Raw genomic sequence first — 15,026 nt, forward strand, 5'->3', positions numbered from 1 at the left:
TGTGACCCGCGGAGTCGCTCCTCACACCCGCTCGCCTCCCTCCCGAACTGCCGGCTGCTGGGGCAGGGAAAGCGGCTCATGGCGGGGAACCAAACTGCCCTCTTAAATCCGAGGTCCTAACCCAGGTCCAGTCCTGCACCACAATCTCCCCGTCCCTGAGCCCGGAGGCTGGGCAGGGAGAAGCTCCGGCTCTGAAGCGTCCTCCCGGCCTGCAGAAGGAAGGGCAGAGGCTGTCCTGAGGCCTGGATCCCCGAGGCTCAGGGCCGTGTCCCTCAGGCGCAAGGCGTTGTCCAGCACAGCCGGGCTCTGCCTGGTCCCTCCCGCCTCCCCGCCCTCGCCCCTCGCCTCCCTCCTCGGTGCCGCGCCCCTCCCCGCAGGAGCCTTCCTGATCACGACCCTCTTCCCCATCTAGTATCGGCTCCGTTTTTGTCTCATGTGAGGTGTCACCCTGTAGGGCCAAAGCCCAGAGTTTATGGCTGCGGAGCAGCTTCCTGCGGGGCTCGAAGGGCTCCGCAGGCGGGACCTGGTGCTGCCCCGGCCCCAGCAGGACGGAGCAGCAACACCAGCTCCTGGCCAGGCCCAGGGCACAAGATAATCCAGGCCTTTTGGACTCTTTAGCCTCTGTCCCCCGAGCACGGGCTTCACGCTGCGTGAGGGGCGAGGCCACGAAGTCCAGATTCTGGAGGCACCGCGTCTAGCGGGCAGCAGGGCCGCGGCGGGGGCGCGCAGGACCCGGCCCCGCCCACAGGCAGCGGGGGCGTGGCCCGAGCTCGCAGGACCTGGCCCCGCCCACAGGTAGCGGGGGCGTGGCCTGGCGCTCAAGATCTAGCCCCGCCCGCAGGCAGCGGGGGCGCGGCCTGTCGCTCAAGATCTAGCCCCGCCCGCAGGCAGCGGGGGCGTGGCCCGGGCGCGCAGGCCCTAGCCCAGCAGACCGGCTGTGCGGGTGGAGCCAGGGCTTACCCGACAGGCTGTAGCCCTGGCAAACATGGGCTCCTGGGCCCCTTGCAGTTTCAAGTTTGGTTCCCATTACGAACCCCAAAATTCCCCTGGCCTGACTCCACACGGCTCTGACAAACCAAGATAGGAAAATTTCCGTCTGGGTTCTCCAGGGTATTCAACTTGGTGCGCCCCTCCACGCGGTTAATAAAAACTGAAGGCAGCCTGGCACCAACCCCCAGGCCACAGCTAACACCCTTCACCTTAGTTATCACAAGCTAACCTGAAGTTTGCTGGAAACCTAGTTTATTACTATGTCACATAATACAAAAAAGAGTGAGAATGTTCAAGAGCACTTGATGAATACTGCATTGCTCCCTGGGGCAGGCGGGCAAGGGGAAAGTAGATGCTGAGAAAGTAGGACAGAGGCTGAGGCAGAGGCAGAGGCGTGAAAACAATGTGCACGCGTGCCCAGCCAGCCCGCACCCCTGGTGCCAAGGTAACGAGGGAGACAGAACCAGAGGGCTGGGAGCTGGGAGGGCTGGGCAGAGTCCCTGACTCCAGGAGGGACATATGTCCACCGTGAGGACATTCTGAAAGATTGGGGATACACTTCATGATGATAAAAAACAAAGTCCCTACTTGCCAAAGGCAATCCCACCCCAGGACACCTGGAGGTTAAGTCTCCAAGAGGAGGGTGGGCCCTGGAGATAGCAGGTTGCACTTCCTCCCCCCCACCCCTACCAGGGAGAAAAAGAGAGCCCTGTGCCCAGCAATCCTCGGTCCCTGCCAGGAGCTGAGTCTCCAGGGGAATCCACGGCAGGGGAACCCAGGACTGGGCAGGCCCTCCTCTGGCCAGTCCAGCTTCCTGCCATGTCCCCAGGAGAAAGGCCTGGTGTGGTGGGACTTGTCCTGCCAAGCAGTCCCGGGGTTGTGTGGGTGGCTATGGCACTACTCCGGAGAGCAGCAGCTCAGGCTGGGGGCCTTCCCTCAAGTGCCTCCACAGCCACAGGCATCAGAGCCAAAGCTGGAGTGAAAACCTGAAGCCCAGGGGTGTTGGAAGCTTCTCCTTGTGTGGCATGTGGGTCTGGGGGGCTTGTGGGCTCAGGGGGCAGCCCCCTTCCAACACAGTGATGTGACCAAAGCCTAGCAATAGGCACTTTCCTTCTGGTGGTGTCTCCTGCCACCCTGCTCGCCCTAGTTCCCTCCAGCCAGGGAGGTTATGGACGCGGGGCTTCCCTTCTCAGTTCCTGCCCCCACAGAGGGACGGCCCTGCCGGCAGCGTGCAGTGGGACATGATGTGGTCTCCAAAGTCCAGGGGGGAGAGCGGAGCACAGCAGAGTCTTGGTCTCTGTCACCTGCCGTCAGAGCTGTTTTGGGCCTGCAGAGCAGGGGACGCCGCCCATCTTGAGAGGGGCACAAAGGTCCGTCCCTGGGTGGGAGGGATTGGCCAGATGGCTGTGAGAGAGCAGTGCCCAGAGTCTGGGGGGAAGGGGGAGGTGGCAAAAGGGACCCTGCAGGGTCTGGGTCTGCTCTGTACAGCTGAGCCCCACCCCAGGCCCAGAAGCCCACTGTCCAGGCCATGAGGTAGTCCTCCGCTCCGTGTCCTGGGGAGGTGCTGCAGGTCTGGACGGCGCAGGTGTCCACCTCCTGCCTGCACGGCCGCCTCAGCCCTGCTCCAGACTGTCGGAGGGCTGCACCACGGTGTAGCTGCCCTGGCCCATGGACAGCTGCCGGCTGAAGAAGGACGTGGTGCGCTTGGGTCTCACCCGCCTGATGTGGTCACCTGTCCGGGAAGAGGGGAAGGAGCTGAGGAAGGGCTCCCGGCCCAGCGGTGGCCCCTTCCGGAGCCCATTCAGACTGGCCCTTCTTACCTGCCAACTTTCTGTCTCAGCCCTACACCCCATTAGTGACAGGATGGGGGGGGGGCGTGTGGCCAGCCCCCAAATCAGAGGCCAGATCAGGCTGTGTGCTTGCTGGGCAGCTGTGGGGTCTGAGGGGCTCTGCCTAAAACCTGGTCAAGGAGTAACTGAAGAAATGCCCGCTGCAGGCTCGCGGGCCGATGGCCGCCTCGGGGAGGAAGGCGTGCCTGCGGGCTCAGGCTTCAAGCCAGGCACTCGAGGTGAACGCCAGCATCACGGGGATGCTGCTGGGGCCACCTTGGCTGCATCGTCCTGGAAACAGCGCTCTCCCTCGGAGATCTTCCAAATCCACAATCCCGTCCAGCCCCGAGAAAAACACCAGAGAAATGCCAGCGAGGGGACACCTGCAGGACCTCCGCCAGAGCTCCTCTTCAACGGCGCGGGAAGCAAGGACAGCCCGAGGAACCGGCACCCGGAGAGGAAGCGGGAGCCAGGACGACGACGAACGGGGCGCGGCCCCGGGACGGGTGCTAGGGGGACACTGAGGAGTTTACTTAGTGCATTTTATCAGTAGTGCCTCAGTAATATAGCAACTATGCCAGTTTCATGTTAGATGTTAATTAAAAAAAGTCAAGCCACCAAAAAACAGGCGACAGAAATAATGCAGAAAACATCAAAGGTCTCGCACATGAGAACAGCCGGCTTCAGCGCCAGCACCTGCTCACCCCTCCCCCGAGAATGGCACCAGGGTGAGGGTGCAGAAGGCCAGGGCTGGTTCCTTCTTGGGGGGGGGGGCGGTGCCAGCGGGAGCCCCTAGGCCCAGCAACCCTGCGCTTCTTGCAATGCTTCCTGAGGAAAATGGTTCGGACTCCATCATACCTCACAGGTCTGATGCTCGCAGGAGCTGAGGTACCACAGGAAAGCTGGCAGGAAGGAGTGAAAATGACGGCACTACCTTGCCAAGGCCGACTGTGGTGGCAGAAACAATCATTCTGGCATTGTCCCAGGAACACCTTGCCATTTAAAGGCAGGTCTTTGTTACTGCATTAAAAATAGCACCCTTTTTATTTTGGGGTAATTCTTGATTTATAGAAAGGTTGCCAAGATGAGAGCCCTGGCCAGTGCTCAACCAGCTCCTGAGGTGCGCCTCTTCTGTTCCCACGGGGCGTCTGCCGAGCTGAGCAGAAGCACTGGAACAATCTCCTGAGCGAGGTGTGGGGTTACACCCGTTCTTCCATCAGACCCCAGATTCAACTGCATTTTAACCAGCCGCACGGGCGCCACAGGATGGGGCCCCATCTTTACTCACACCTTAAAAACTGACAGTGGAAGTGTGTGTGCACCTGTGTGTGCCACATGCACGTGTGCCGCAAGGGACTCTCACCATCCTCCACGTAGTCGATGGTGGCGAGGTGCTGCAGGCGGCTGCACACCACACTGCCCTGCCTCCGCAGCTGGGGGCGCTGGGAGGGAGCTATGGAGGCACCTGGGGCTGGGGGGGCGCCAGACATGCTCTCCTGGGGTGCGGCGGGCTCCATGGCCTGGCTCAGCTCAATGCAGTACTCAATGAGGCTGCTCATCAACTCAGCCTGGGGAGGAGAGAGCAGAGGGTGTGAGGCCTGGAGCGGGACCCCCACCCCGGCCTTCCCACTGCTGCCACCGCAGAGGAGGGTGGGGCGATGGAGGCTTCCCGGCTCTCTGCGGGGGAGGCAGAGGAGCAAACACGCAAGACCAGAAGGAGGGGTAGGCGCTGTGGGCCCAAGGCAGGGGAGGTGCCCTGGGGTGACCCCGAGGTCAGTGCTGGTAGGAGTAGGGGTCCCAGATTGGGGCGGGGGTGGAGAGCATCCTAGTCAGAAGGCACAGCTGGGCTGGTGTGATCAGGCGCGGGGCTGTGAAACTGGGCGCGGAGGAAAAGAGAGAAGCGGGCCGGCTACTCGAGTGGCTGAGAGAAGAGCTGCAGGCCCACGAGGGGCAGTGGAGGGGAGGGCACTGACTGTGGGGCTTCCTCGAGCACGTTCTTTTTTTAATTTTTATTGAGTTATTTTTTTAATAGGGGCATGTTTTATTTGTTTGTTTGTTTGTTTATACCAGCACTGGGTACAGTCAGAAGCGCGGGAGGGTGAGAGAATTCACCAGAGCCAGAGCGGGGAGCAGAGCAGGCAGAAGGACCGAAGGACACACTGAGGGGAGCAGCGGGCGGCAGGAGAGGTCTGCGCGCCATGCGGGACCCTCCTCCGGTGGCCGGGGAGCAGCCGGGGATCGAACCGGCGCCTCAGAGGCCGCGGGCAGCTTCGCAACCCAGCGCTCAACCGCTGCGCCACCGGGGAGGCCCTCAAGCATGTTCTTTAAACATGATGCCTTCCCCACAAATTGTAAACATGATCTGTGTTGATGGGAAGTGACCTGATGCCCGTGGGCACCATCCGGGAACACACAGCTGCTGGTGCAGCACACAGCAGGGCAGAGCAGGATGAGGTGGACAGAGCCTTGCATCTGAGGAGGGAAGCCACTGGAGAGGCAGGGTCAGAGCCAAAAACCTGTGGGTGGTCAGGGCCTGCTGCTCCCAGCGCGGCCCGAAGCCTCTCCAAAGCAACACAACCCACCTCAGGGAGGGGGCACGCAGGAAACCTGGCCGTGGCCCAGAAGGAAGAGCCGGTGAGCCACGTCCTCTCCACACCTCCCTCCTTCCCGCACCGGGGGGACATGGCCAAGCTGGGCTGGGGACCAGGCAGGCGGCTGTGGGGACAGAGGGCCCCAAGCTGTGAGCGTAACAGGGAAGTTCTTTCAGAGCCTCTCCCTGAGCCTCTGAGGCTCAGGGAGCCGCCATCAAAACTGAGCCACTTCTGACTAAATTCAACACCCATCAGGGCCTCCCCGGTGGCACAGTGGTTGAGCGCTGGGTTGTGAAGCTGCCCACAGCCTCTGCGGCGCCGGTTCGATCCCCGGCTGCTCCCCGGCCACCGGAGGAGGATCCCACATGGCGCGCAGACCTCTCCTGCCGCCTGCTGCTCCCCTCAGCAGTGTGCTTCGGTCCTTCTGCCTGCTCTGCTCCCCGCTCTGGCTCTGGTGAATTCTCTCACCCTTCCACACTTCTCACTGTACCCAGTGTTTGTATAAATAAATAAATAAATCTTAAAAAAAAAAAAAAAAGAAATTCAACACCCATCAGCAAAGCAGGGAAAGACAGAGGCCCTCCAGCTAGAAGAGCAGCTCTGGTGCCCACAGCCAACACCAGCCTGTTCAGTGCAGAGCCGAGCGCGTCTCCCATGAGAGGAGCAAGCCTTTGTGACCTCACCTTGGGTGAGTTTCTTAGGAAGTAGAGGCATAAACCACACAAAAAAAGGGCTTCCTCAAACTCAGAAACACCTCAAGAATCACTGCTAGGAAAACAAAAGGGCAAGTCGTAGACTGAGAGGAGAAATTCGCAAAACCCCTGACCGGGTGAAGGACAGGAACGCAGAGCAGTAAGAAAACAGCCCCCCTAAAAATGGGCAAATGACTTCAACAGACACTCCGCTGAAGGAGCTGCAAGGGTAGCAAAAGCAGGGGGACAGGTGAGCCAGGCTGGCACAGCCGGAGCACGCAAAGGAACCACAGGGTCCTGTGTCAGCAGGCGCTGGCGGGGGGAAGCCCCTCCGGGCCTGTGTGCCGCGCCCCATTCACTCAGCCCCACTTCTCCCCGCACCTCCCTCCTGGGCTTGGCAGACAGGCGCTCAGGCGGCTGGTGGCTCGTGGGGACCTCAGCAGATGACCACCACCAGCAGCCGGGGTGGCTCCGGGTCCCAGCGCTTGGGACGCCGGCCCTCGGTACCCTCTGACCCAGCCCGCCTGGTGCCTCCACACACCTGCTTGGAGTAGATCTTGAGGAGCTTGTTTACGGGTGTGCCCTCATTGTCCCCGTCGAACTCCAGCCACAGGACAGACTCCTCCTCCTCCGGGGAGGTGTGGTCCCAGGACAGCTCCTGGAAGCCCAGGCCCAGCAGCACATACTGGGGGGACAGAGAGTTTGTCCTCCCTCCTCAGGCAGAGGCCCGCTCCCCGACTCACGCTGCCACCCGGAGAGGAGCCCCAGCCTTCAGCAGACCCGAGGGGAGTGGAGCGGGGGCAGTTTTCTCTGCAAGTCAAGCCCCTGACGGCCAGACAGTCACATGGGGCAAGAGGTTGGGCGGGAGAGACCTGTCCTGAGTCAGAATTTGCCCTGCGCTTTCTGCTAGCTTAGGGGCATGGGCGGGCTGCCGTCACTGCCTTCCACACAGGCAGTCAAGGGAGGAGCAGGCCCTGGGCAGCCCAGGAGGCTCCCTGGCCCGGGCCTTTCCGGAGACTACGAGCTAGTCTCCAGCATTGTCACACTCCTGCCAGACTCTCCACTCAGTGGTGTTCACCCTGCCGCTGCCTGCCATGCCCTGGAGGCAACCTGCCAAGCAGGCTGGGCACAAGAGCTGATCTGATTGGGGCAGATCCAGGGGAAAGTGGAAGTCCAGGGAGGGACCCTTCCAGACAGGACATTCACTCTGCCCCTGGCCACCCACAGGCCCACAGGAGCCAAGAAAGCTGGGTAAGTAGCCCCACCCCCCTTCCTCTCCACAGAGCCCCCGTCTTGCCCTGGGGGTACCTTCTCCCTGCTGTCGATGACATGCACGCCCTCCAGGTTGATGGCCACCGACACCGGCTTTCGCCTGCCCCGGTGCAGAAAGCCCTGGGCTGGCTTGTCAATTTCACCGTGGAAGAAGGCAGACCTGGGGAGGGGAGGGGGTCGGTCTATTCCCACCAGCACCAGGAACAGAGAGAACAGAGGGCTCAGGGACGGGGTTCACCCACAAGCAAATGCTCTGGTTAGGCCCCATCTGGGGCACCTGAGGAACCTGAAGCAGCTCAGGTGGCAGGTTAAATGGGAAGCTTCCCAGGGAGGAGGAAACCGTTGGAGAGTGAGAGGGAGGCTTCATGGAGGTGGTGGCATCAGAGCCGGTGGCGTGGGGTGGGGGGTCTGTGCAAGCAGGAGCAGGGTGGGCCCGGCATGGGGCAGAGCAAGTGATGTTCAGGGACCTGCCAGGACTCAGGGCCTGCAGGGACTGGCTGAGGCTGCTGGCGCCGGGAGCCCGCAGGGCTGGGAGAGCCCTGCTGCCCATGGTCAGCTCAAGACCCCTCAGCAGCAGGGGGTCAAGGCTGTACCTGCCTGGGACCCACCAGGGAGTCAGGGGCTGCCCAGCGAAGCAGCTTCAGGGCTTGGCACTGAGAAGGGGCAGGGCATGGTGCCAATCTCTGAGCTGCCACCCTCCCCCGGCCACGCCAAAGTCCTAGAAGATCCCGCTCTCTGGGGCCCCCTGCGGCTGCACAGAGCAGGCCTCCCCTGGAGACCAGCACGAGCTGTGCCAAGTCGGAACAGCCCCAGCTGCTGCGTTCCCACAGCTGTCCCTGCCCCACGTCTGTTCTTACTCTCACAGTTGCCACTGGGGGAGCCACGCCACCAGGCAGGGGTTGTGACTTGCTCACTGTGGCGCCACCAGCTGAGAGTGGGGGCACACAGTAGGTTCCCACTGACCAAGTAACCGGTGGGCAGGAGACAAGTGTCTCCTGGTAAGTGTGGGGCTGGACACAGTCCCCGCGCAGGGAGCTGGGCAGGGGCTGGCAGGGAGGGCAGAGGCCGAGCACGCGGCTGGGGAGCGGCTCACCCGTAGAAGGGCAGCTCGTGGCACTTGAGGAGGTAGGCGCGGTGGTGGGTGCTGAGGGAAGCCTCATGCTCGCTGTCCAGTGCTTCCTTCACCTGGCGGTAGGCGTCCAGCAGGCCTTGCTCGCCCACCACAGGTTTGGCCCCGCGGCCCCGGAGGGCAGCGAAGAGCCCGTGGCTGCGTTTACAGAGGTGGGCCGGGAGGAAGGAGTCCAGCTTCTCCCTGCAGAGGAGGACAGGCACGTGGTGTGGGGCTGTCCCAGCTGGGGCTGGCCCGAGGGGCTGAGGACCATCGTGGAGGTGTTGGGGGCTTTGGCCTGGCTTGGGAACCCACAGGAACTAATCACACAGTGGCCTCCTCTGTGTGGGGGGATGAGGCCCCCAAGAACCCCTCTGCTGGGATGCCAGCAGCATGTTGGCCACTGGGGCCTGAGGTCCAGAGACCAGGACAAGGTCTTCACCCCAGCCCCAACCCGGAGCAGGCGCCAGGGCCCCCGAGGCTGTCCTGCTGGAGACGCAAAGGACAGAGACCCCACGTCAGTGGGTCTGAGTCCCTTCTGATCACACACGCAGAGTGGGGAACCTTAGCACAACTCCGCCCTGCCACCCCGGGGCCAGGCTGGCCCCCAACATTCCCCAGGAGGTGCCTGGGAGTGCTCAGTCCCTGGCAGCTGCCCATCCAGCCTCCGGGGCACCGCAGGGGAAGCCAGTCACAGATGCCTCCTCATGCCGAGGGTGGCTGGCGGCTGGGGAGCAGGGATCTCTAAGGGGGCATCCCAAGGACCAAACCCCACACCCAGCCACAGAGAAGGGTCGCAGGGGCACGGCCGAAGCCAGGAAGCATCTGCACGGGCCCGGGAGGCCCAACCACCATGTGGCATGAGCAGGTCTCCAGGAGGCCGCCCACCCTCCCCAGGGGCTCATGGGTGTCCTTATCTCCTGTCCCTTCTCTGGTACCTTGGAGACCCGGCCTTTCCTGCTCTTCCCATGGGGTCTGCGGGAGCAGGGGCGGGCCCCAGGGGACAAGTGGGCCTCAGCCAATGGGACCCTGGTCACTGTGTCGTCTCCTTTGGGGGATCTGACTCATGGGGTCATCAGGGTGAGTGTGAGGACTCTGCTGTGTTCGGGGAGAGGCCCCTCCTTGCCAGGTGGACAACAGGGCCCCTTGGCCACCTTGAGGCAGAGCCAGAGCACGGCAGTGCGGGAGGGACAAGTGGGGTGTCCATGCCCCACTGCCTCAGCTGAGCCCGGAGCCTGTCCGTCACGCAGCTGACAAGGCCTCCAGCTCGCAGTTCAGATTTGCTGTCGCTTGCAATAGGGACAGACAGGCCTGTCACGGGAGCCAGGACCCCTCGCCACCACCTGGAGCCAGTTCAGCTGGGAGCCCTTGGACTTGACTCTGAGTCAGGGGCGCTCCCACAAGGCCCCAGTGGTCAGTCACCTGGCACAGGGCCTGTCTTGGGCCCCACCCCACCCCGGCCCCGGGGTCTTAGAACAGGCTGGGCCGAAAGCAAATCCTCCTGCAAATTCTCTCTGAAGATCAGGGTCAGGCCAGGGCGGTCAGAGGCCCGGTGGCTCTGCTCCCAGCAACACTTGCTCCGCAGCCACAGTGGCGCGCACGGCTTCTGCAGAGAGGCCCGGGAGCAGAGCCAACACTGGGACGTCTGGGAAACGGGAGCGAGTCCCACAGGTGCACTCAGCTGGGCTGTCCCTGCTGACCAGAGTCAGTACGTGGCCAATCCCGGCTGCGACCAAAAGAACAAGCCAGCTCCCTCTTGACCTCGGTGCAGCTGGGATTCACTCTCACTCACGGCGGGGGCGCCGCAGGCTGGGGACTCCTGTGGGCCTCCCCTCCCAGAGTCTCCCTTGGCCCAGGTCCCTCAGGCGCAAGCAGAAGAGGCTTAGACAGGCAGGTGGGGTCACCTGAGGTCACACAGCACAGGCATGGCCCAGGGCTGAGACCTGACCCCCGATCCCAAAACACCAGTTGTGGGTGGGCAGCCCGTGCCCTGAAGGCCCTCACCTCACGGTGCAGGCAGCGGGCTGGCCTGGCTGGTAGGGCCCGAGCTGCACGCGGCACACCAGGGCGCCCAGGGCCTCGCAGTCCTCCACATCACACGGATACCGCGCGGTCAGCACGTTGCCCTTTGCCTCCTCGTACAGCAGCCGCAGGACCGCCTCGTCGTGGATCTGTGGGCAGGGCCGGGGCAGTGAGCCATGGCGCCCGGGGCCTGCAGGCTGGGGGTCTGGGCACCGGCTACTGCCTCACCTGCAGCTCCCGCCGCTTTGGAAAGAACACGTTCCTTCGGAACTGCAGGGACGGCTCATCTGGGGAGAGAGTCAGGGTCACGCCTGGCGGCACTGCTCCCTGGCCAGCCCAGCCCCAGATCCTGCAACAGCACCCACACGCTGGGCTGTCCAGAGAGGGTGAGCAGTTTATCTTGACTTGCGGGCCACACCCCTCCCGCCCTGGCCAGGAGTGGCTGGAGCCTGGAGGAGAGGCTGACCTGCCCTCCCCTGGGACAGCGCCCCCGGCCGGGGAGGCAGGCGGGTGGGCGGAGCAGCACTGACCTGTGGCCACGTCGTCATCTGGGGCATCAGTGAAGCGCAGCAGCAGCTCCGGCCACTGGCGGCCCAACTTGTAGGGCTGGTGCTTGGGCTTCAGCTGCACCTCTGTGGGGAGAGGGGCGGCATCAGCCCGTCGGCCGTCATGCTCTGCTCTCCGGGCGGTGCTGAGCAGAAATGCGCCAACGGGTTCTCAGGCATCACCCCACAAGAACCCCATCCCTGTGTCACCCACAGAGAAAATGGGGCTCAGGGAGGTGAAGTTGCTTGTCCAAAGTCATAAGCAAGTGAGGGGCTCAGGCTCCAGGCAGAGGCTGCCTGACCGGCCTCTGCCTCGCCCTGGCCGGGGAAGGCTGGTGCTGGTGCTGCTGGGCTGAGGGGGTGGGAGGCGCCGGGATAGATGGACCCAGCACCACCAGAGGAGCAGAGCGCACAGCTGGACTGAGGTCCAAAGGCCCGAGGGGCTGCCCTCCCCTGTTCCTGACAGCGCCTGGGTCTTCCCCTCACCGCTGCCCTCCAGACTCTCCCCTGGGAGCTCCAGCCCCCTGCATCCCACAAGCATCTCGCCCCCTGGGTCCTCACTTCCTCCTCCCACTGCCTCTCCACTCTGCTCCTGCCACACATGCCTTCTTCAATCACTGGAACATTCCCCCAGCTTGTTTCTGCTTCAGGGCCTTTGCGCATGTCGTTCCTCCTGCCTCAGACATCTCCCTCCCATGGCTGGCTCCAGTCTCAGTTCAAGGGTCACCTTCCCTGTCCCCCTCACGCTGATCACACTATCCTCTGTGGCTTTTGCAGCAATCACCATGACCCAACACCAGTCTGTGCCCCACTCCACACGGATGGCTCTGTCCTATTCACCGCTGTGCCCCGGGCCCACTGCAGGCCTCGCTGCCAGGGCCGGCTGACAAAGCCACGTCATCCCCTGCACCTCCGCCCTGGGCGACGTCTCCCACCTGGGGGGAACAGCGCTGTCCATGCCATGGGCTCGCTACACTGCCTTCTGAACCCCCTCCCACCCTTAGGCCCCCCTCACCCCTCCCCACCAACGAGACTGACATTCCGTGCAGAGTGGCGACGGCATTGAGAAGGCCAAGCTCTTCCCGACACCCAGCCCGAGGGGTGGCTCCAGTGGCACCCCCTTCCTGCCTCCCGGTTCCAGGCATCCATCACTGTTTCGCCAGGTCTGGGGTGGGCGGGAGAGGGGGAGGGCACCATGGGTTTGTTCTGAAGGGCCTGAGTCAGAGCTCAAGTGACCTTTCAGCCTTCCGGGACGGGCCTGGGAACAAAGTGGGTGCTGACTTCGCGCCGGGGCCTCTCGCCATCCTCCTCCTGGACAGGGCGGGGCCTGGGTGACCGGGGCCACACAGACAACCCATTCTTGTCCCCACAAGGGGGGAGCAGGAATGTGATGAGGAGGACGTGGGGGCGGAGGAAGTGGGAGGAAGAAACAAACAGCGGTGCAGCTGCTGGGACAGCGGCTGAGGCCGGGTGCATGGACTGGCCACCCCCACTGCTCTCCAGAGGGGCCCACAGACTGACCGACAGCCCTGAGGGTGAAGGAGGGACAGCTGAGCGGGGTGAGCAGCCAGAGGAAACGGGCAGCAGGAAGAGGGTGGGCAGGACAGCAGATGGGCAGGAAGCTCCAGGTGGATGGGGGTGGGGGAGAGCCCAGGAGGTGGACAGCAGTGAAGGGGTGTCTCTTGCCCCAGGCCGGCTAAGACCCCACCCCAGGGCAGAGGCAGACCCCAATGACCAGGCATCCTTCCCCTGGCCCTCGTCCTGTCCAAGCCGGCAGGCTAGAGGTCCCGGAATTCCCCACACCCAGGCTTGAGGTTCTGCTGAGCCACGGCTTCCACTCCCGCTCCCCCTATTTGGTCACTGATCAGCCTGCAAAAGCAGGACATGGTGGCCACTGGCCAGGAACCAGGAGGGTGGGGGCCTTGCAGAGAACGCGGCTCAGGAAAAGCAGCATCCTCGGGGGCAGCTGCTCCTGAGCCGAGGCCCACCTGCCTCCCTGTCCCCAGCGGGCAGAACACAGTTCAGTTAGGCCAGTTGGGAAGTCGCCCCTTTTACCTCGGTCCTACCCCTTACTCACTAGTCCCCATTGCGAACCTCAGTTTCTTCATTCGAGAAACAGGGCTCGCTGGGCCTGAAGATGAGCTGGGCGTGCGCTTGTGAATATGGCCCTTCCCCCACCCCGCCATCCTGCTCCTCCTAATGCCCCAGATTCTGGCACCACTGAGCTGAGGGGCAACCTCCTGGGCCACCAGCACAAAAAAAGGCAGGGGTTGGGGTGGGAGTGGGGGTGAGCCAGGACCCCTCTTGGCTCTGGGTCCTCCAGAGGTAGACAGCTCAGGACACAGGCCCCACCATCCACTTCTGGATGTGGCCAGAGGTTCTGGAAGGTACAGCTGCCCCTTCCTCCCCACTGGTCAGACCCTCCCAAGCCCCAAGTCTTACCCAGCAGAGGGGAGACAAGCCAGAGCGCGAAGGCGTCCAGGGCGATGTCTGGGAGTTGCAGGGCCTCGCGGACGGCGCGGTGCAGCTCATGGGCGCTGAGCGAGGACAGGTGCTCCGCGGCCAGGGGCAGCACAGTGTCATCCGCCAGGTACACCAGTACGTCCGCTCCTGCCAGGGAGGCCAGCTGGGGTCAGTTGGGCCCACTGCCCAGGCACCCTCCCACACTCCCCTCTGCTCCTTGGGGTGACCCCAGAGGCAGGATCCCAGCCTCCCAGACCCACCCACTCCCTAAAGGTTCAAATCAAGGCCACTCCACCCCGCCGGGCTTCTCTGAAGGACACTCCACAGGTGGGAATGCGGCAGAGGGAGGCTGAACCCATGGCGAGGCTACAGTAGCCTGCACACCAGGCGGTGGGGGCGACTACCCTTGGCAAGCTGCTGCCTCTCTCTGACCCGGGAAAAGGGGGGAACAGAGGAGTCCTAAGGCCACCCCAGGTGAAAGCAAGTTCCAGGGCTCAGCTTCTCTAGAACCTTCAAGCCCTGGGACTCGACACCAAGGCCTCTCAGCACGTCTCAAACAGGCTCAACAAAAGTCAAGTGTTCCCTTGGGACAGCCTGTGGGTTCCTACTTGGAGCCTGGAGCCAAAGAAAGACCCTCGAGGAGCAGCCAGTGCAGCTCCCATCCTGGGACTCTGCGCTTGGAGGCCGTGAACTCGGCTCCAGGCCTAACATGCCACGGACAGGCTGGCCCGTTTTAAGGTCAGTGTGAGCGCCCGGCCCCTCTCCCTGGACAGCAGGACTAGCACCCCCCAGGCCTCCCCCACCCCGCAAAGAGTGGCTGTGAATCCAGGGAGGTGACGCCGGCGAGGGGCAGAGCTCATCACCCAATACAAGAGAGGGTGCTTCCTGGCTCCCCGGTCCGCTCTGCTCCCACAGCTGCTTTCTGGAGAGATGGAAAACTAGCTCCAGGAGGCGGCTGGGATTCCCACCCACTTTTCAGGCAGGGAAAACTGAGGAGCAGGAAACTCCATAACCTGTGACTTAACTTCCCGAGGGCCCAATTTCCTTCCCGTAAAAACATAACGAGCCCTGCTTTCAAAGGGCTGTTTGTGCCAAAGAAACCGAACACCGCAAGCGAGCGTGTCCCTGCTCATTTATGGGGTTTCACTGACTGTCACGGCCTGGGGGCCAGGCCCGCTGGCCGAAGGGGACGGAGTGCAGAGCCCGGCCTGGCGGGCGCCCGCGGGCCCGGGGCGTCCTGCCCGCGCTTCTCCTCGCCCTCAGCGCCCCTTCTTCGCTAACCAGCGCACGGGGTTGTGTCCTGAACGGCAGGACAAGGGGGGCCCCTTCCGCGGGCCGGGGCGGGAGGGGGTGGGCCGGGGGACCCACCTCGGGCTCCCACGGAGGACACGCTGCTGCGATGAGACCGCTCGGCCGCGCAGGGCTGCGGGGCGTTTCCTTCCGTCCCGTCCATCTGGCGGGAAAGGGACGGGCAGTGCCGGGGCTCGGGGAGGGGCGGCGCGGCCGGGGCGCGT

The 15,026-nt window shown here is 63.4% G+C and overlaps 1 protein-coding gene across 3 annotated transcripts; it reads right to left on the reverse strand.

Moving 5' to 3' along the window:
- Window positions 1-2,603: 2,603 nt before the first annotated feature.
- Window positions 2,604-14,965, reverse strand: FRMD8 (FERM domain containing 8; the record flags this gene model as incomplete). Of its 3 annotated transcripts, XM_084235694.1 has the most annotated exons (10): window positions 2,604-2,722; window positions 4,183-4,387; window positions 6,644-6,787; window positions 7,411-7,534; window positions 8,468-8,686; window positions 10,487-10,653; window positions 10,733-10,791; window positions 11,035-11,136; window positions 13,492-13,659; window positions 14,881-14,965. In XM_084235694.1, 10 exons carry the CDS (start codon window positions 14,963-14,965, stop codon window positions 2,604-2,606), a joined length of 1,392 nt encoding a protein of 463 aa, XP_084091820.1. The 3 variants fall into 3 exon arrangements, with proteins under 3 accessions (XP_084091820.1, XP_084091822.1, XP_084091821.1); XM_084235696.1 differs by lacking the exon at window positions 13,492-13,659; XM_084235695.1 differs by lacking the exon at window positions 11,035-11,136.
- Between the last annotated feature and the right edge of the window lie 61 nt (window positions 14,966-15,026).

Source organism: Talpa europaea (assembly GCF_964194135.1).
Source record: "Talpa europaea genome assembly, chromosome: 1".
In the NCBI taxonomy this organism is placed as follows: domain Eukaryota; kingdom Metazoa; phylum Chordata; class Mammalia; order Eulipotyphla; family Talpidae; genus Talpa; species Talpa europaea.